Raw genomic sequence first — 21804 nt, forward strand, 5'->3', positions numbered from 1 at the left:
GGAGTAAAGGGTTCATTTTGAGCTCATTTAACTTGCATTTAACTAGTTATGGGAATGGAAAGAAGCAAATCCTTCAGCACATTCTTATGCTTCATTTCATGAACAGGTCTGTCTTGAGATTCTTTTTGTAGTTTTGGTTTGTGATAATGTGGCACGCTGAGGTTGGTAGCAAGGAATGTGGAGGTAGTAAGCTGGAGAACTGATGCTGTATGCAGAACATCTGTATAAGGAGACTATATTCTCTGTCTGCCATCTGGAGAGGCCCTCTGTGTTGCACTACATTCAGCTGACAAGCTTTGAAACCAAGTGCAGACTTTTCAATAGACTGCAGAATGAGAAGGATAAATTTTATATTTGTATGTATATTTGTATGATTTTGCATGAATTTATAGGAAATATAAATATCTTAATAACAGTGACATTCTTGTAAAATAAAAAATGCAGTATCAGAAAAACGGCATCTACTTAATTATAATGACTGAATTTCCTTCTCTTATGGGGAGGTGAAAAACAAAGCAAACCAACCAACCAAACACCAACGACAGCAAGAATAATGGAGGCCTTGGTGGTCAGACTTAATGTTTTTGAATCTTGATGTAGTAGTTGCTTCCTTCCCCCCAGCCCCCATTTTTGCCTCTATGACTTCCATTGTACTGAAAACTAAGTTCCTACCTATCTTTGCCCTCCAGCATGCTGTCTTTTATTCCCTTAACACCATGTTTTCGCATATGCCAATAATGACATATAAAATTTTGAAACTATATTTATCTGGAAGATTCAATATTATGTTCTGCTTCTCATTGTTCGTTTTGCATTATAATCTGAATCAGGGTAGAGTACATATCAAATTTCTGATGTTCTTTACTTCCCTTAGACAAAGTATGAACTAGGGCTTTTTTGCTGTATTGGTTTATCTTTATTTCTGTTTTAATGCAGACTCAAGAATGAACAATCCGTCAGAAACCAGTAAACCATCAATGGAGAGTGGAGATGGGAACACAGGTAAGAAATTATGAATTGCTACACAGATATTTTCTGGTGGAACTGAATGGATATTTAAAGCAAAACTAAGCAGTTTACAAGAATTGAAAAATGAAAGAACAACAACAAAAGAAAGAAACTGAACCAAACACAAACACTGTAATCACCAAACAAACCAACCCAACCAACCAACCAACCAGAAACAAAGAAGGCAAACAACAACAAAAAACAACAAATTAAAAAAATCCCACAACCCTAACCCCAACCCACATCTACTGTTCGTAGAGACTTGGGAATAGTTTTGCCTTGTCATTAACCCTACTGTCCACAGGGCACTATTCACATCTACTGTATCAGAGCACTACTTGCACTTTATCTATATGTATACAAGATTCCCCTTCCACTCTTCCTCTGTCTGTGATGTTTCTGGTATTACAGAAGCTCTGGCGGCACCATAGGTAGTTTCATTTTTTCCTGGCAGAATGTATCTTTGGCATGCTTTGTCATTTATTTTTGGATTGAAATTTTCCCTAGCAGATGTGGGCCACTGCTGATCTTGTTTCCGTTTTAGGCTTCATTCAAGCTTTCACAACAATTCACAAGAAAAACGCAAAGAGAAAAAGCATGACTTCTTAACATTAAAAGAAAATGGCTTTTCTGTAATTTTGTTGTGTGTTAGAACAGAACTGTAAAATTTGGGGAAGGATAGCTTTTGTGTCAGGGCCAACATCTCTTTTGACACATCCTTAAGATGTGGCCAAGTTCTAAGCCATTGAAGAAGCTTGTTAAGCCACTGTAACTCAGTCATGCTGTCTCATGCTTTAATCCTTTCTGGAGGTAATTTAATGTTCATTTTGCAAATAAGAGAAATGACAACTCTGAATGGACAGTAAATAGTTTAACCTAACTCAGAATTTTCCCTAAGTTCAGGATAGCATTTGGGAAGAGAAACTTTTGATGAGAAGGAACTTGTTCTTACTGCTTTGAGAGAAGTCTAGTTACCTTGTATGAAGAAAATTTGCCTCCTCTTGGTTCAATAATAAGAGTTTTATTTTAAGCTCTGAAATTGTGATGAAATGAACAATTTATTCATTTCATCCTGCTGTCTCCACATTCCGTGCGTGAGGCTTTAATACAGTTAAGAGTGACTGAATGTTCCTGATACTCATCTAAGAGGCTGGATCTTTTCTGCCTGTCCATGGAGTCAGTCAAAAGGAATTCAGCTCACTTATCAATGTATGTTTTGTTACTGGCATCTCAGTTTTTATGATTTCTGTTGTAATAGGGGAAGTATCAATTCTTTTTATGTACAAACCTGATTTATTACGTATTTAATGCTGATTGAGGGTGATTTAAAACATTATTTCAAAAAACATGTGAACCATAAATACTTCCTTATCATAAACAGTATCAAGAGGACAATGGTTTTAAATACCCCTATAGAATCCTTGTAGCTGGAGGGTATTTGTGAAGTTCTGAGAAGATTCAGGCTTCCTGCTCTGTATGACCACAGTTCCCTGTGTATGCTTTGTCCAAAGAGTATACTCCTGATGTGCTTCTTAAAATGCAGCTTTAACTAGCAGTTCAACCTAAACTGAACTGTTAAAGAGAGGGTTTGGCTTTTTCAAAGGTAGTCCGTTATCACAGAACATCTGCTTAAGCAGAACCCTTGCTATGCTCTCCTGGACAAATACTTCATCAGTGTAAAGTTTGGTGGTCATGGTATAAAGACACTGATGGACTGTAAAGCTGCATGTAGGTACTTCGATCATAAAAGTGGATACTCTGCTAACTAAGGTTATTTTTTACAGAAGTTTGACTCTTACTGGCATTTGGACGTTTTGCAAACATCGCTTCCGTAATTTAAATGTTCCCAGTCATTCCTTTGTTTTGTTTCCTGACTTTTAAAATGATGCTAGCTAAAATAATATAGAATTTTTGAGGAACATTTGTTCTGCAGCCATTGTTTTTTAAATAAAGTGCTCATAAAAACCACTGGAGGTAGTGTTTAATGGTATTTGTGACATTCTTTGGGGGCTCTAGCACCAGTTGCATTAGGCAACTGGCAGATGTTAAACCCTGAAAGGAATACCCATGGAATGTAATTTTATGCTTCTGATCAGGGTACATAGATTAGGGTTCTGTGCCTACTTAATGAAAATAAGTCAGCTTTCAGCTTGGATACTAAGGAACTGGAAGTGCCACTGATTGTCTGGGGAGCAAAGACTCTGAAGCAAAATATGTGAAGCTTATTTTTATAAACACTCAAGAGATATTATCTTTGAAACTTTTTGTGACTGTCTGTTTTCCACTGGCATTTGTAGATCACTTCAGTCTGCTGTGTAAGCACTACTTATCTGTCTTTTGAACCTCAATGAATATTTGTTTGGGTCAATCCTGTTTTAAACTGTAGTAAGCTGATACAACTTGAAAATTATAAGAGAAATTACAGTAGGGCATGGAATTTACATTTGGCAGAGCTAGTGTTCTTAAGAAAAAAAAAAACAGTTGCCACTGGTAAAGATGACTTAACATCAGTATTTCTATGAGATAACACCTAAGTTTCATGGAAGTTAACAAATTAGCATTTTTGTATTTCTAACTGTGACTATTTAGGGAACGTAAGTAAAGTCTCTTGAGTACATTGGTCACAATGAAATGCCTGAAACAGATTGCAGCTTTCAAATTTTTGTGCTAACGGGACTCCTCTTTTAAGCATCTGAAAAAGGAACCTATATTTCAGATGAATTAAAAACAACAAAAGAAGTCTTGATAAGTACAAGAGTTGCTGACTGGCTGTTTTCTCAAGAACATGAATTGATCGACTGATCATCAGTTTTGCAGAATTACACAAATCTTTTCCAACCTTCAGTTGTGGGTGGACAGTCTACTTAGTATCTACTGGAAAAAAGAGAGAGAAATAAGAAGAGCGTCTTACAGTAAACAGCCCTTTTGGTTTCATTTTCATAGGTTGCAGCAGAAATTTTTCCAAAACTCAGCTTTTTTGTTTGTTTGTTTAATACATATTTTTTTAAAAGCTATGTGAATGCAGTACTATGAAAGCCAAGGTTCTAACGTTGATGGAACTGTAGCTTTATGACATGCATTGACATAGCAGCAAAATAGTAATTTTTGCAAGTGTAGTATTTGGAAGGATTCTAAGGATTCTTGTTTGCATTGCTTCATTTCTAGATTTTTATTTTCTAGTTTCCATAAGAAGAAAGTCTCTGGGAGAGCAGGAGAGGGACCATTAAATATTCTTTAACTGCTAAATTTCTGGGCAAATATCAGTGCTAATCTTGTTATTAGCAATGTTGAGAAGGAATCAAAAATTTCTGGGTATTGAGGATTTCTTACTGTCAACACACGCCTGCACACAGAGATGGGGAAATATAATGCTGGTGCTGGAAGGTGTCTCCCAGAGCACAGTGTGGACACCCACTCAAGTTATTTTCAGAATTTTCCTTCTCCTTGATTGTGTTCCCTTCCTTAGTTCTTTATTGCACTTTATTCCACATCTCCCCAGACCTGTAGTTCCTCACTCCTCTTCCTTTCTTATACAGTTCGTGAACTCAGAGCTAAGTCTGATGATGGTGATCTCGGACTTTGAGAGTATGTTTTTCTCCTGGCTGTAGGTGCAATGTTACTTTGCCTGCTCCATATTGTCATACCTTTACCCTCTGCAGCTACAATTCCAAGGCAGCATAAACTAATCCACTCTCAGAGTGTCCTAGTACTTAGTGTTCTGTTCCTTTCCCTGGAATGGCACTGAGAGAGGTGGTTCAGAGATTTGATGTGGCTGAAAATTAATTGCACTTACTACTACTCTTCATGCAAACCAATTCCATGAAGTAGCTAACCACATGGCTAAATTTGTACAAGAATTTAAATGTGCATAAGTTGCATTGGACTTGGTCTTTAAGGGTGAAATATCATCTGACGGCTTGATGCAGTCTTAACAACTTCCTGGGGATGAGGGAGACTTATTTCCCTACCACCACATGTCTCAACTCCCCTGCTTTGCATTATCTGCTGCTTGCTGTGCCCTAAAGCAAGTTAATTAATCTCACTGTCATGGTTTAACCCCAGCTAACAATGCAACCATGACCCCCATTTGACCCCCACCCCCTTCCTTCCCCAAATACGGGAGAGAATCAAAAGGGAAGGGAGAAACTTGGATTGAGATAAACACTGTTGAATAAAATAACAAAATGCTAATATACTACTAGTAAATATATATAAATATATAGATATAAATATAAATATATAAAAAATAGAAGTAAAAGATACTGAAGGGAATTCCGCATGAACTCCATCCGCACTGAGCAGCCAGCCCCAAGAAACAACACCTGGTCCTGAACAGCTGATCCCAAAGAGAAAAAAAGGAAAAAGGCAGAAAGGCCCAAAGGCCTCTGCAAAACAGCAAAAGGCCGAACTAAACATCGTGAACCGAATTCCCGGGCTCCCACAAAAAGAGCGAAGAAGAACGTGCGTGAGAGAGAGACTGGAAGATCCCGACTTTCCTTAAATCTGAAGCATGGCAATAATGGGATGGAATACTCTGTTCAGTCTGGATGTCAGTCAAGCTCTGCCCCATCCATGCGCCCCTTTCTCAATGCCTCACACCTGTGGGCAGAGTGCTCAGAATGTCCTTGACCAGAGCAGTTAAAAACATTAACTCCATCCTGGGGTGTTATCTACTTGTTCTCAAACTAAATCCAAATACTGAAAGTGCTAGCTACAAAAAAGAAAGGTTCCTAACTGTATGAAGAAAATTAACTCATTTTCAGTCAAACCAGCATACTCACATATCTGACAGAAAACTAACTTGGCTAAAAGAAAAATGGAACAGTTCACATGAATAGCTTTCTATTCAGTTAGAAAGGTGAATTGGCTTACTGCTGTGTGCATGAACTATCAGGAGGGGTGGGACAAGAGACAGTGTACCTGGAACCAAGAAGGTAAAGGAGGTGCAGAGTTCCCACTCCTGCTTTTTTGGTGTTGGTGAGCTGCTAGATCCGCTGCAACTGTTACAGGATCTGGGGTGGAGATGGAAAATATGTAAGTACTTGTGATTGCTAAAATCACAATGCTTGTGGTTGCATCTGCCATGTCTATTAATTGTCATGTTTTTTTGCTTTTAACTCTTAAGCAGAAGTGGCATTCTGGTCCTTTCATGTCCTTACAGTGTGCTGACCTTCTGCTTCTGACAGCTCCATTTTCTAGTGTCCTTATCAGATTTCCTGGATTCCACAGGAATGGTGTCACATCCTTATGAACACCTTAAAAGCAAGGCCTCTCATATGCTGGACTCAAAGTTCATTTTCCCTGCCGTTCTTCAAAAAGATGTAGGCATCCTGTGATAAATGCAAGCAACCTTGGTAGCATTCCTTCCAAAACTAAGGCTGCCTCTTAAAGGATAGGGACACTGTACTTGTGAATATCAAAGCTTAAGATGCAAGTAGAATATAGAGTGAACAGGTGGGGTTTGTTTGTGGTGGTGGTGCTTTTTTTCTCCTGAGTTTGGTTTGTGAAGGCATAGGGAGGAGGAGTTGGAGTGCTTCAAGGTCGAATTTAAAGAAAATGTTGTGTTCTGTCATTATGTGCCTAAATGACTTTTTGCGACCCATGGAGATTTTAAACTCAGTCCTAGAACTTGCTTTGTTGAAAACTATAAACCCTAGGAGCCTCATTTCAAATTTCTGTATTAAGGGTCAGCAGACATGCTACCTGGAGCATTTCTTCTGCACATATGCACAGCAGTGCTTTTTAATATGGTATTGTGATTTGATGCTCATTTTGGAAGGGAGTTGTCTGGAACATCTTCACCTGTTAATTTAAGGTGCAGCTTCCAACTACTCCTCTCAGAAATGGATAAATTTTTTTGACCCCTGCAAGTTTCCAACTGGAATGAAGGATATCTGCCTTAAAGTAGGTTTTCTTACCTGTATTTTTTGCCTACTTGGGAGTCCCTGACCATAGATTGAAAACTGACACAAAGCATCTGCTTAAATGAGGAGGTGTAAGATTATTTCCTTTGAACTACAGTAGCTTTTTGTCAGGAATTATTTTTATATATTTATCCAGTCATCTTCTCGCTCTCTTCGTACCTTCTGCTTTGAGAGAATTCTGCAGTTTATTAGAATGACAATAGATGAGATTCTTCTAGTTCTTGCCTGCATACCTTCCTACTACCTTTCTTTGGAGAAGTGCAACCAAGTAGTGTTCATTCACAATCAATTCAGACCAGTGATAGTCCTTCCATTCACTTTGGATTGGAATTATAAACTCCTTAAGTAAAATCATTTTGCATAGTTTAAAATTTGGATAGTTTTAACATGTCTAATCTTTGGCTGCACATATGTCTCTAAGTCTGTAAACTCTGGCCTAAAGCAGAGATTTTTGTGGCAAAAAATGTACATGATGGAAGGAATTTTGGAGTAGGAGTTAGTTGGACACCTCTCTGTAGGCAGTGAACAAAATCTGGTTATGATGAAGAGTAAACATGCAAGTTAAAAACTGGTTTTACTTCATTTCAGTCATGCGATTTTTAAGATTGCATCAACTGTTCTAGAAACTCCATGCAGCCTCATAAACTCAGTCTCCCTTCTTGTTGTTACCCACTATAGGCAGTAATACCCAACATACAAAACCAGTTGTTAATAATCCCTAATGTTGATTTTATCATCTCACCACAGAAAGATCCTCAAAAGTTTGTGTTTGTAGTTCCTCTTGGCAGAAGAGAATTTCATGGTAGTTTCATGTGGAAAAAAATTCAATTTTTTTTCTTGCAACCAGAATTATTTGGGGGTTTTCATGTCTTCCAAGCTGTTGAGGAAGAAGACAACAAAAATGTAGGAAAATAATCAGTTTATATCTATATGAAAGTGGGTAAGAGCAAAAGCAAGACCTAGCAGTTATCTTACATGGCAAGAGCTCTGCACAATTATCTTGAGAATGTGGAGGTATCTCTTTTGAAAAGAGGAGAACCGTGACCAGTAACTGTGATGTATTTGGTATTTCTGTTTTCCTCAAGTAGTACTTTACCTGTCATAATGAAAGGTGACTTTTCGTGAACCATGTTTTTGCCACTTTCTGAATTTAAAGATAGTCTTCAACTGCTGGATAGAGAGTGCATGCAGAACAGAAACACAGTTTAACTGTGGCAGCATGCACCCATTTGGTTCTCAGACCATGACAGAGAATGGTCGTAGTGTAATAGAGTAGGGTAGGTGAGATGGTAGAAGCTAAAGACGACATGGTGTTGATTTTGCTTAGCTGACAAATGCTACATTATAGAAGTCTGGAAGTGACACTGTTTCTCCCTGGCTCCTTCACCACCCCCATTTCAATGAAAAGCTTCAATTCTTGTTACTTGTTAATTTTTCTACTACATAGTACTGAGGGAATAGCAGGAGACTTAGGAATATTAAATCTTATTCCAGTTCATAAAAGTAATAACTAATAGTTCTTAATATCTCTCTTTCTTCCAGGCACACAAACAAATGGCCTGGACTTTCAAAAGCAGCCTGTGCCTGTCGGAGGAGCGATCTCCACGGCCCAGGCCTTCCTTGGGCACCTTCATCAGGTAAGAGAAGACCCATTTTAACGTAGGAGAGACTCAGGCAGGTACAAATGCAGCTTCTCTTGTATGTTCTGTGTTCTCTCTGTGAATGATGAGTAGTCATGTGATAGACCACATGCTTAAGTAGCTTGGATGGAAAAAAAGTTCTTGTTGTGGCACTCAGTTCATTGCATTAACCTGCAGAATATGTCAAGATAGGGTGACACCTATTTAGGGGAACTGGAAAACCCATTTTAGGGGGCTTAGAAATGCTTAAAGTTCTGTGGGTTTTTTTTGTGTGGGTGGGGTTTTTCTTGGTTGGTTGGTTGGTTTTTTGCTTTTATGGTTGGTTTGTTTGGGTCTGTGATGTGTTGGTTGTTTTTTACCTTAATGGAGATACCAAATTGAAGGCCAGGTAAAACGTAATCTTTTCAGTAAAGGATTTGTATTGGCTCAATAGCTGCAAAGGTTCTGAAACTCTCACTGTCTAGTTAAGAAACAAGAAGTAGTGTTGAATGGTAGTCAGCACTGTGCTTCAGTCTTACAAGGTCTTACACATTAACTAGAGATATAAAGCAATTGTACTTATTAAGTATGTATGGTTTGTGAGTTTCTTATTTTTTTAAAAGTTATTTCAAGGACCTGTTTGTCAGATGATATTCAGGCTTCTACTGTTATCCCTCTGTTCTGCTACTGCTGTGTTTAGGGAATCAAAGCTGAACTTCAGATGGAGGCTGAAGCAAAGTGGGGCATCCCTAGGTGAAGAGATTATAAGGGGCATTTTTTGTAGTTTTTTTTTCTGCTTGTACTTGATGTATGAAAACAAATGTCCTAATTTCTTTCCCTTCCTCCGCACCAAGTTTAAACTTTAAAATACTGTACCTAATTGGCTGACCTTGAATGTTTGAGGTCTGAGCTTGCACAGTTATTGTGATATAATTGACATACTGAAGCTTTTATGCCCTCTTGTAAGAGCTCTGAACTGCCATTTTATTGTATAGAACATTCCACACGTCTTGTCACATAATTACAATTTTACTAGTAGATTGGGCTATATAGGACTTAGGGAGTGCCAATGTTTGAATTTGCTGAACCAACAGGCTATTGTAGGCTGCTTTTACATTGAGAGAGGCTGACTAGTTTACATGGGATGTCAGTGTGTGTTTAACATGGAGACAAACACTGCTGTTCTGCAGAATTTTGTGTGTGTGTTTTAGTCTTCATTTCATTATATATGATCCAGGACAGTAATTGTATTTACTACAGTACTTTATCTTGCTTTGGAGATGTATTTATTTAAACAGTTGTCAGGATCTTTATAACTTCATGTCTGATAAAGTGTGATTCATTTCTTGAAAACAGTTCAAAGGAAAATCTCAGCTATTCTCTTATGCACCTGCAGTTGCGTGAGGAATCTATTGTCCAAGTGTCCTCTTCTAGTGTGGTTGCTGTTAGGGGGGTGTTACTCAGCCTTAACATGCAGCGGTTTCTTCCAGACTAATACCAAATATTAATTTGTAGGCAACATTCAGGAACAGTTTAATTTCTAATTAAAAAATGTTTGTGTGGTGGAAAAGGATTTCCAAATTGCATTCAAAGAGATTTTCAGGAATACACTTGCTGTACCTGAGTGAGATACATTTGTAGTCTTTTATGTGTTTTTGTTTGTTTGTTTTGCATTGCTATGTGATTTTTAAAGTATTATTTTTGGGGTGGTTTTTTTTTGAATGGCAGGCTATTATTATTTAGGTTATTCTCTGCTGTTAATTCGTGTTAAAAGCTCAGATTACATCACCTGTGTCTAACTATATTTTGCTTGTGATGGGGAAGAGCTTTTCTGGGAGTGCTTGCTTAGATGTAGAACATGCTTAGTGGGTCTAGTACCTTCATCTATAGTGGTAGGAAAAATTTCCAAGGTGACTCTTAAAGGTTGCTTGTTCAAATATTCAGTTATTAAATTCATGTACAGCAATTTAAATTAAACCTCTCCTTCCTGTACTTGCAGATATGTGGACTCTCTTTTGTGATATATGTTATGTGGGGGCTTCTTTTTGTAGAGGCAAGAGTGCTATACATCTTACTTTGCTTTATTGTATCCTTATGTGTTGCCTGGTTTTCAAATGAGCAGTGGTTTTCAAACATGGCCAGAGATGGAATTCACTACAGGCTGTAACTCTGACCTTTGAAAGTGCTGGCAATTAATTACATAGCATTCTTTCTTTGTAATAGGAGTGGTGGTAGAAAGAAGGCGAGACTGATTAAACCAGACTTTGGTAAATGAAAATTTAGCATTTGTTGTACAGAGAAAATCCTTATTAGAGATAAAATAACACTCTTTAAAAATCTCTATTTCTGATGCATAAGTTTTTCTTCACTGCTAATCCACAAAAACTTCTTCGGACATGTTAATCACAAACACTGAATTCAAGTTTCGAGTGTACCTAAATCAATACAGCTTTTGTAAAGTGTCTCCGGTCCTCTGTATCAAGATCATTTCAGTGGCTGAGGACTGCAAATACTCTGATGGGTTGCTCTGAGAAAGAGTGTTTATGATGTGGGGTTTGTGCTATGCAGGTGGTTGCTCCTGTCATATAAGGAAGCAGATGAATGCAGTGTACATGCTTTGGGTAAGACCCATTCTGAAATATTGGAAGGATGATGATGAGTAGAGCTTAACACCTTCCCCTGAAGCCTAGATTTTGTTGTTTGTTTTTTTTTTTTTAACAGGAATGGGAATAATTAGCCTGTCCACCCCAAAATGCTCTGTTTCTACTCAATTTCATGATAATATCTAGATCTTTAGGCAGGAATATGCTCAACAAGAGTTAGACAAGTAACACTGTGGAAGTGTCTTATAGGTTGTTTTTTGGGTTTTTTTTGTTTGTTTTTTTTTTTTTCCAGCCTGGAGTATAACCCCTGCTTCACTGATTCAGGTGTCAGGGAGGCATGTGTTGTTCTTGGGGGAGTTTTTGTTGAGGTGCGGGTGGGGAGGTTGTTCTTTTTACGTTTTTTGAGTTTTCTATGGATTCTACATTATTTCATTGCCATTTTTGCACTGTGTTGTAGGTCCAGCTCGCTGGAACAAGTTTACAGGTTGCTGCTCAGTCCTTAAATGTACAGGTAAAGACAGTTGCCTCCCACTCCTCGTCCTTCTTGCATTCCAAACAGCGTTATGGTCCCATTACAGATAGTTTTTAACCTGTGATATTATACTTTATTTTTTCATTCTGATTGGTCTTGCAAATGAGAGATATGAAAGAATAGTAGTTTTACAAACGTGAATCAGGTTCAGGATTGTAAGCATTCAGAACCTGGAGTTGTTTAAAACATGCAGTGATCATAATTTTATGCTGAATTTCATTCAGCGGTTGTATCATGAAAACTGTAAAACTCCAGGAATATTTCATGTTCTTCCATTTATTCCCTTATTTTAAACATAGCAAGTGTTGCTTTTCAATTTGTCCTTACTTCTGGTAGCTGAATATGGGAGTATAATGTAACATTAACTATGTAACATGCCTAGTGTAGGTGGCTTGTGTAAATAACACAGTGATTTAAAAATAAGCCAGAGTAATTGTTGTTTAATAATGTACGTGGGACAACAAAGGTCTCAAACTTTTTTATGATTCCGAACACTTCAGTGTGTCAGTAACATGCCACTTCTTCTCAGCATTATATTAAGGGGCAAGGGATGCAGTTTTATTGAAAACTGGTTTCAGTATTGCTTGTTATTAAAGAATGTAGGTAGTGCATTACATGAAATGCAATAGAATGTGGACCCACTTATACATAATAACAATTTGGAAAGAAGACGAGGTATAGTGACCTTCCTTTCTAAGAGGAAGGAGGCAGAAAATTGCCTTGGTTGCCATGGTAAACTTCTATCCCTGAGAGAGATGTTGGCAAACAGGCTGTATCTCCAGTGCAGAATGTTTACAGTCCTGCGCTGTAATTATCGCTCAATGACTGGCAGAATTAATCAGAGCCTTTATGTTAATTAGCCTGCTCTGCAGTCCCCAAAACAGGTGGTGGAAAATATGCAAATCTATGCAGAATTTTAATGTTCTGCATAACCAGTTTTAATTATCATAAAACTCTCTCCCTCTCTTCGTGCTCTTGCATTTCCTCCCTCATGTCTTCACAATTTCTTCTATTTAAATAAAAAACAAAACCCAAAACCACAGAAAAAATCACCCCCCCAATCTTTTAAAATAAAGCATCATGCAATTAAATAAATGCTAAACTTTGTTTAAAAGCACTGTATATATTTTGTGTTTTGCTGTAGGTAGATAAACTTGTGAGGATTCTCAAACCAGTTCTGTATAAACGAAGAGTGTGATGACTTAGAGGTGCATGATGCAGATACAGAAAATGGGAACACAATCTCCCTCATTCCATTGATTAGGATTTTAGGCAATGAATAATTTTAACAACCTGTTCTTTCTTTATGGTGAAAGGTAGTATCAGCTTAAGTTGCATGGGATAAAGTGAAATGAGACCTGAAAATAATGTCAGAGAGTCACAAAAGAGCTGAGAGTCTTTTTGTCTTGTTTAAACTGCATTACTTACAGACATGTGTGAGCAGTTGTAGCTGAGATGATGGGCACGTAGAGCCATTGCTTAAACACACTCTTAAAATAAACCCAAGGGCTTTTTGTATGCAGATGAAAGATTTTTATTGTGTGTTGAGATAGCAGTGTTATACATTAACATCTGTTTTACACTATAAAGAGTTGTATTTTTTTTCTGACTAGTCTAAATCTAATGAAGAATCTGGGGACTCTCAGCAGCCAAGCCAGCCTTCCCAGCAGCCTTCAGTGCAGGCGGCCATACCCCAGACCCAGCTTATGCTGGCCGGAGGACAGATCACTGGGGTAAGATTTACCCGAGCATACTGCAGTAAACCTCCTGTCCGGCAAATGATGGCAGTATCTACGGCAGTCCCCACAGAACTGTCAGTGAAGGTTATTGTCATTTCCTTTAACATAGGGACAAGCTTGAGTGAAAGAGGGGATGGAAAATATCTTCCTACAAGAAAAAAAAAAGTAGATTTTAATCTTTGGGTTTTGTTGCAAAGTATTTGCTTAAAAAAAATAAATTCTTTCTCCCTGTTCCCAGTATCTGTCTTGGCTCTGCAATGAAATGAAAACCTGGTGTGTGCACAAATAAGAAAGTTACTGATGTCATAAAGAGGAATTTTTTTTTTTCCAAGATTAAAATGAGGCATGGGAGCATGAGACTAAATCTTATCAGATAGCTGAGTGAAGAACAAAAATGATAGTAACTGCTGGCATTAATTCTTCCTCTTCAACACATATTTTTAAGTAACTATATTAGTGGTTACCTTAAGCCTGTGTAACCCTTCTGTTTTAACCTACTGACTTTGAGATGTTTCAATTGCAAGGCTTTGGTAGTAACTGTGGAATAACTGTTGTTTTAGGATTACTGGTGTTTCTGAATTGTTGTAAATGCTTTCAGTCATTTAAAAAAAAGAACAAGTTTTGTGAATGGGATGGTTTGGTTAAAGAGTTTGCTTCCACTTAATCAGCTTTTCAGTTTTAAGAGTTTGCATGTTAATAAGGAATTTAGGGCAGTTGCTCTAACAATGCGTTTATGATTTGAAGTATTAGGTTAGATCATCTCTATACGTGAATGAAACAGTGTATTAATTTCACGTTCAGTTGTTAAATCTTCTCGTATGCTCATAAATAACCATCCTATTTAGTTTTTGGTTAATTACAGTTGAAAGTTGTAAAAGCGAGACTGTTTTAATACATTATTAAAACCCAGCATATTTTATTATTTTCTTATTCTCAAAGTGTTGTGGTGTTTTCTTTTTTTTTTTTTTTTTTTTTTTTTTTTAATTTATGACTGTCTGCAGTAGGGAAACACTCCAAAGTCCAGGCCTATGCAGATATGGATTGCAGCAAATATGGGCCTCAAGATTCATTTACATGTAAAGGAGAGACTGCTGCCACCTGTTTCACAGAGATAATGCGTGTTTGAGAAGGGATGTAAACTTGCCAGCTCTATTCTATTTAAAAAGAAAAAAAACGCAGATGGGGAGACTTGGAGAGAAACAAATGGAGCTCATGTTCTTTACTTATATCTTAGGGCATAATGGAAATGATGGAATATGGCAGGGATTCTTGCTAATGTGAAGCAGCTGGGGTGTTATCAGTTTGTTCAGTAGCCATAGCCAGCATTCCTGCTTCTCATTCATCTGACTAATCACTTGCTGTTCTGCTGGGTGTAAATTTCCTTTCAAATCCTGGCAATACTGATTCTTTTCTTTTGCTTGCTACTTAATTACCTATTTCCCGAACTTCCTGGTAGGGTTGTGAAGAAAACTTAAGTTAGGTTCTGTAGGTTCCAGTAAGTGCAAATGTTTGCTTCCATGCGGTTTCGTTTATGTCAGGTCTGTGGTAGGTTGGTTCCTACACCGTGTTGAGTAGCCAGCTGTCCTTACTTAAGGCTGAAGTCATTGGCTAGTTAATGGCTGAACTGTGGTAATAGTGTTAGGAATGCCTGGTTAATATAACTAGTAATGAGCTAGCTAATGACTTTGTAGCTGAAGTGGCTCTTTCCATCATTAATGGCTGTGTTTTCTAATTATTTATAGCTCACGTTGACGCCAGCCCAGCAACAGTTATTGCTACAACAGGCGCAGGCACAGTTGCTGGCGGCTGCAGTGCAGCATTCAGCCAGTCAGCAGCACAGCGCTGCTGGTGCCACCATCTCAGCCTCTGCTGCAACGCCGATGACGCAGATCCCTCTATCTCAGCCAATACAGATTGCACAGGTGAGCCTTGAGGCTTGAGAGGGTGGAAAATGAAGAGATTTGACTAATTGCATCACTCAAATAATATTTTTATTCCTTACTCAGTGAGTTTCTAGAGTCTTTGAGTACTGTTAGTCTTTCCTTATGCATCCTTAGCTGAGGAGGTTGAAGCTGATAGTTTTAGCAAAGAGTGTGTACCAGCTGCTTATCAGTTCCATTGGGCTTCTGAGTTTGTTCCAGAATCTGCCCAGATGCAGTATTTTCTGGATTTTCTTCCTTACAGTTAGCTTGAGAAAGGAGAAGAGGTATAGAAAGGTACCTGTAGAAATTACACTTGTTGATACCTGTATGGATCAGAAGGGATGCGTACTTAGCACAAAGGATACTTGTTTGATCCAAACAGCAAAATGATAGACTGAAGAAAGGCAGTTTGACTTGACACATTCATGTGCTGTTTCGGCTTGGTGCTTAATGCTCAGAGTTCAGTGACTAAGAATGGGCACTCTTGTGTGTCTGGAGAAAAACCTGGCAGAGTGAGTCTGGTGTCGGAATCTGTCCGGTTTTACGGTCTGCTGCTAAAGACCCATTAATTCTTCATTCTGAAGAACTGCTTGCCAAGGAAGTTCTGCTTACTGGGAGCCTCAGAGATCCCCCCGGGTCTTCCAAGACTGGCTTAATTCAGTGTGGAGAACACAGCGCCATTGACTCTATGCTTAGCATTTGTAGTGTGGAAACTCCTTAGACTTCTGGGCAAGGGTAGCCAAATGTACAGCGTAGGCATCTTGAGTACTACTAGTAGGTGATTGTATTGCTGATTCTGAGGTCCAGCTTTCCGTAGATTAAGGTTCTCAGTACGTAATACTTTGGTTTGATTAGTCTAGCTCCACAAAGTATGTTGGGTATGTAATCTCCAAAGTTGCTGTGTCTTGCAGTGAGTAGGTTCTGATGCTGTCTGGTGCTTTCTATTCAGGCAATTTTCATTTGCATTCATCTGGGATGAAGTGTTTAAAAAGTGAGGATGAGGGCCGATTAAATAAAAGAATGGAATTGTCACAATTATCTGTGGAGTCCATTGGTGTAATGTGCTGTTCCTTAATTGTGCTAGTCCAGTAGCTGAATAACAGACTGGTTTTATTAGCTGAAGTGGCAAACATCCATGGTATTGGTTTAAAAGTTCCGACCCCTCTGGCCATCCTTACAGAGGCCAGAGTGATGCTATCCCACCGTGAAAAGGCCAGAACTGATGTTGCCCACAGACTCCTCACACTGAGCTTCTTGGTGACAAGTCCTGTGACCAGAAATCAGTATTTCTTTTAGCAAAGGATCCCACTTCACTGGCATGATCTGGAAATGACTTAAGGTTGTTGCATTCAGAGAAACTTGTAACTACTAAGACCATCTCTTAATTTTAAGCCTTTGTCTGTAGCCAATAATACAGACAGATTTCAAGACAAGAATGGGAAATGAAATGTCCTTGTCAAGGAAGTTGATGGTTAGCTTCTAACTTCTCTCCATGCATCTGTCACAGACTTCTGATATGATATTCTGTGAGTCTTTTAACCTAAATGTAAGTGATCCACAGGTGTGTGCCTTTTGTCTTCCAGGTGTGCAGTTTAAGATAGTGAGGTGTGGAGCATTAGGACTTAATAAAATAAAATTTTATTAATAAAATCTGTACCTTGAACTTTACATTTGTCAAATATGCCATGAAATTAGTGGATACTATTGAAGGCATTGTTGTACATGTGTGACCTGCTTCTAATCCGGCTCTTCCACTTCAGTGGGAAGCTGTGAAAAATTGATAAGCATTTACAGTTATAATTTAGTACTGGGTTTTTCTCCAGAAATTACAAAATCTCCCAAGTGGTGTTTGGGAAGAGTGGAAAAGATCAGACAGGTGTAATCAAATAGGAGCTTCTGAAGTGAGCATCGTCTGGTATGTGTGTGTGAATGAGCCAAAGGTTCTGTGAAAAATAGTATGTGATAATGTAGTTAGTTGCCACCATAAAATGTGTATTTGTAGCACAAGGCGTACAAGTTAAAGTTTAACTTGTTTTCTGGCATTCCTAATTATTGAAATTTTTGACTTTATTTTAGGATAGGTTATTTTGATATATAAATGTAGCATAGATTAATCTTGTTAGCTGCTTCTTATGATGAAAGTGCAGCTGTTGGATATAATTTGAGATACTTTATGGAAAACTTCCACTGCCTAGTTTTGTAGGTGGATAACGCCATGCTCTTTGATCCATCTTGATAATGACTTATGAACAGTGCTCAGCTTTGTTTGCATTGCTATTGTAAACATATAGCTGATTACACAAATAGCTGAATGTTTGTTTTAATTGATGATTTTTGAATAATTGATTAACTGGCAGGTCTCTGCAGCAGGGGGATTACCATATTTATTTTAATTAACTAATTGCAGAAGCATGACTTTTTAAATGTGTGCTGCAGTTAATGTAAGGTATCTGCCGCAGCAATCTGATAAGATGTTAGTGCTGCGCTGAAGCTGAATTGTCACTAAACAGTTGTAGCAAGTTTTGGAGTTTTTTGTAAGCTTTGTTTTCAGGATCCATGATCAGTGTTTATATGAGGTAAATCTCAAAATGACAGAGATGCTTACGTTTGTAGTGAAGCTGTAACTAAAGTTAATGGCATTGAGTTTAAAACGTTAGGTATTTTCTTTAAGACCAAAAAACTTCCTTAAGTCAAGACGTATAGTTTCTCTTGGCAGATTATTTTGCTGAGGTAGGAGCTGACTAGTTTTGATCCCTATAAATTGTTAGGCAGCATCAGAAGACATGCATATTTCCCCAAAAGTTTTTACATGTCTTTCTATGTGCTTGTGCTAGTATATGGATTTTACCATTGAGAAAACAAAGATAAGTATAGGAAAACAGTGTCAGGGATTGTTTGCATGGTTGCTAGTGGGAGATGTATTGTAGCACTACAATTAACTAAATAATAAAACTTTCCCAAGGTAGAAATAAAGTTGGATTTCAAATGAATTTGGGGGGCTGATACAGCTATTTAAGAGTGATTAGTCTTGGAGGTATCATTTCCATTCTACATTACAGAATTATATTTCTGTATTTAAACAAGACTCAGCCAAGATACCATTTACTGAGGCAGATGCACAGAATAAAATTGCTTATACCAGTTATCCCTGAGGCCTCAATTTAAAAGCAGTTTTCTCATATTAAAGTGTGAGAGCATGATGATAAGAACTGCCATGTCTTAGCTAGGTACCCTGTGTTATGAATACTATAGTCTTAAACAAAAAGCTCTCCTTTGATCTTACAAACATACTGCCACTGTTTCTTTGTATTCTTTCTTGTAGGTAATTTCCTCTCCTCTGGTGCTTTTTCAAATCAACCAAAATCTACTTGGTCATCTGGGGATATTTCATTCATTTGCTTTTGGCCAGGAAGATCTTCAGCCTGTTTTTCTGTCTGGACTTTTTCCTTCAAAAATTTCTTCCCAACTCTTCCTTTTGTATTTCTACTTTTTCTCTTATCCACCTCTATTTTTATCTTTCAGCCTCTCTGCATTTCTTTTTCTCCCACCCACCGCTCACAGCCTCAGTCAGTTTGCCCTACTCTTTCTATTTCGATTTTTTATTTTTTTATTTTTTTATTTTTTCCCTCTGCATCTAGTCCTTGCATCTAATTCAGTATGAGCCCTGCTGTGATGGAGGGTTTGCTCAGTCTGCACAGGTAACCAGTAAAGCATTGAAAATTAGAGAGTGAAAGAATTGAGGTCCATGTTGCATTGGGCTCAAGAAGTAAGGGGTTTTAGTAGCAGTTCTGACCAATGAAACTTAATGATATGAAGTCAGAAGAAACATGACATAAAAAACTGGAGCAGTTATAGCTCTCTTTTTTTAGGAAGGAAATTTCCTGCAGTTTCATAGGAATGGTTGCAGTACTTCTCAAATTTTTTGAAAGCAAACAATACTATCAACTTTAAAAACACTCTGTGCTGGGGGGCACTTTTTAGAAATTTTAGCATTCTCTTAGAATATGAAAGTTTCCATTTCTTAAAGAGTATTGCTTGTTTGATCCATCTGGTGTCTGTCTACCATATTATTGCACTGCATGCTTTTGGCTTAACATGCCTAAGTTGCCTAAGTGATTGATGGCCAGTGTCTTAGTAATGCAGGATAAGTAGTGGTTTTCTTATAATGCATGTCTACGGTCTCATAAATCAATGGACTCTCTTTTTTTCTTTTCCTCCATAGTCTTCCTTTTCACTCACTGACACACACCACCCCTCTTCTGCAGAAGTTGCACCTTTTGAGTTTAACAGTTTTAAAATAATGTAAGGTGATAGGCAGATAACTATATTCTGCAAATAGTATTGTGTAAATAAAAAGTTATCCTTGTCAGTCTGTCTTGACTTTCCATTGCTATCTCCATTGCTGGCAATTAATGGCCTTTCACATCTGCTGGCTGAGCAGCTTGTGAGAGTGCTCAGTAACCTGCATCAATCAAAATGCATGGAGGCTACTTTATTTACCTTAAGAAGTTCGTCTTTGTTAGTCTGTCTTACTTTAACTCAAGTATGTTAGGAAGTATGTTAGAATGAGCAGCTCCATTCAAGCAGCCAGATTGAGCAGTGGTTTAGGAGTGAAGTGGCATTGTTAACGTGTTTTGACACAGTTGGACTCAGAAGAGGGTATCTGTCTGCACACAGGTACTCTGGTATCTGAGTAACTTACATGAAATAGTGTTTTGGGAGGTTTTTTGTGTGGTGGGTTTAATGGGAGGTTCCAAGTGTGGGAGATACTTCCATCTTTTATCCACCGGCTTGGCAGCTATTTTGAAACACCTTCTCAGAAGGATGGAAAGATTCTACACATCTGTATAATTTTCATAGATTAGCTATGCTATGTTGGCTGGCTTCCCATTGTACTTCAGTTTTCAAATTTCAGTTACTCTTGATATTGTCCTGTTTAGAGAAGATTAAAAGAAAAAGGCTAATTTGGGGAGAATATTTTTAAGCAGTTCCCTCTGTTTTCATTCTCCAGCTAAACAGCAAGTTTAAGCATTTTTCTTGATAATTCAGTTTCTCAGAAATTACCATTTACATTGAGACCAGTCATTTAATTATAGAAATTAATAGTTCTGAATGGTTTAAATACATAAAAGTAGGGTTCTACAGTAGTGGTGAGTTTTGATTTATTCCTTTTCACCTTATTTATAGCCATGTCTACTAAGCTTTTGCAGTTTGTTTCAGAACTAATCAAATATATTTATTTACTATGAGTTAGCTATTTCCTGAAATTTGACCTGAACAGAGTACTGACTAGTAATCTGTATTTTTTTTTTTTTTTTTTTTGCTTTCCGGTTACTGAATAGAATGTTAATTGCCGATTATTGTTGTTATAAACAGAAATAGCTCCCAGCTGATATGCTTGATTTGTCAACAATTAATTTTGTAGCAGAGTTGCATCCTCAAAACATAAGTCTGAGAAATCTGGGTGCTGATAAGCCTAAAGTATTTGGAATCTTCTGCACTTGAAGAAGAGGGGGTTTGGGGTTGTTTTTTTATGTTTGTTGTTTTGGTTTTGTTGTGGGGGGGTTTTATTGTTTTGTGTGTTTTGTTTTTGTTTTGGTGGTTTTGGGTTGGGTTTTTTTGGTGTGTCTTCTGGGGATTTTTGTTGTGGTTTTTTTTTTTGGTTTTTTTTTTGTTTTTGTGTTTGTTTGTTTTTTTTAAAAAAGCGTAACAGTGCTTGAAGTATTTTGCTGGGTTATTTGGTAAACAATTTTTGTTTGGTTTTATGAAGGACAATGAAATTCAAATTGCCAGCCTAAAGGATATGCAGTAGTAGGACTGCTGTGTTTGACATCCACTTCTGTCCCTAAATGTTAGAATGTAGCTGCTTGATAGGTAATCTAGTTTCCTTGAGATTCATGGCTGACTTAAATGGCTAACGTACAGCTCTTTCTTTTCCTTCTTTTTTTTTTTTTTTAAATTCCTTTCTCCCCCTTTTTTTTTATTCCCTCCCCCCCCTTCCCCTGTTTCCTTAAGGATTTGCAGCACTTGCAGCAGCTTCAGCAGCAGAATCTCAACCTGCAGCAGTTTGTGTTGGTGCATCCAACAACCAACTTGCAGCCAGCACAGTTCATCATCTCACAAACACCGCAGGGGCAGCAGGGTAAGTGTTCCTTGCCAGAACAGAAAATCGTACATACCTTTTAAGAGGAACAGTTCACCTGTTACTGAGGTGCTTCATACACCTTCACTAAGTGTTGATATTCCCTAGGAGAAATAACAGTATTGCAATTAGGAGACTCTAACAAGTTGTCCCTTTTCTGGGTGTTAGACATCAGCCTTGTCAAAGTTTGTGTAGCTTCACAGGGAGGATCAATCCAGAGATCATGGCATGGGAACATTTGTTACCAACAAGTTATCTTGGGAAATACTGCAGCATCTGAATTTCTGGGTCAGGCTCTCAAAAAGGAAGCCTACT

The 21804-nt window shown here is 37.9% G+C and overlaps 1 protein-coding gene across 5 annotated transcripts in view; it reads left to right on the forward strand.

Annotated features, from left to right (window-relative positions):
• The window catches only part of POU2F1 (POU class 2 homeobox 1), a gene marked incomplete at its 5' end in the record, with an annotated part of 111605 nt that overhangs the window by 66915 nt on the left and 22886 nt on the right, over positions 1 to 21804 (forward strand). For 4 of the 5 annotated variants that reach the window (XM_080362965.1, XM_080362966.1, XM_080362969.1 and 1 more), the window contains 5 exons: positions 937 to 1002; positions 8475 to 8569; positions 11612 to 11665; positions 15168 to 15347; positions 21372 to 21489. In XM_080362965.1, the coding sequence (XP_080219091.1) occupies positions 937 to 1002; positions 8475 to 8569; positions 11612 to 11665; positions 15168 to 15347; positions 21372 to 21489 (513 nt within the window). The remainder of the gene's footprint in view (positions 1 to 936; positions 1003 to 8474; positions 8570 to 11611; positions 11666 to 15167; positions 15348 to 21371; positions 21490 to 21804) is intronic. The other variant, XM_080362968.1, reaches the window with a different exon arrangement.

This window comes from Nesoenas mayeri (genome assembly GCF_963082525.1).
Source record: "Nesoenas mayeri genome assembly, chromosome: 1".
NCBI classification, from domain to species: Eukaryota; Metazoa; Chordata; class Aves; order Columbiformes; family Columbidae; genus Nesoenas; species Nesoenas mayeri.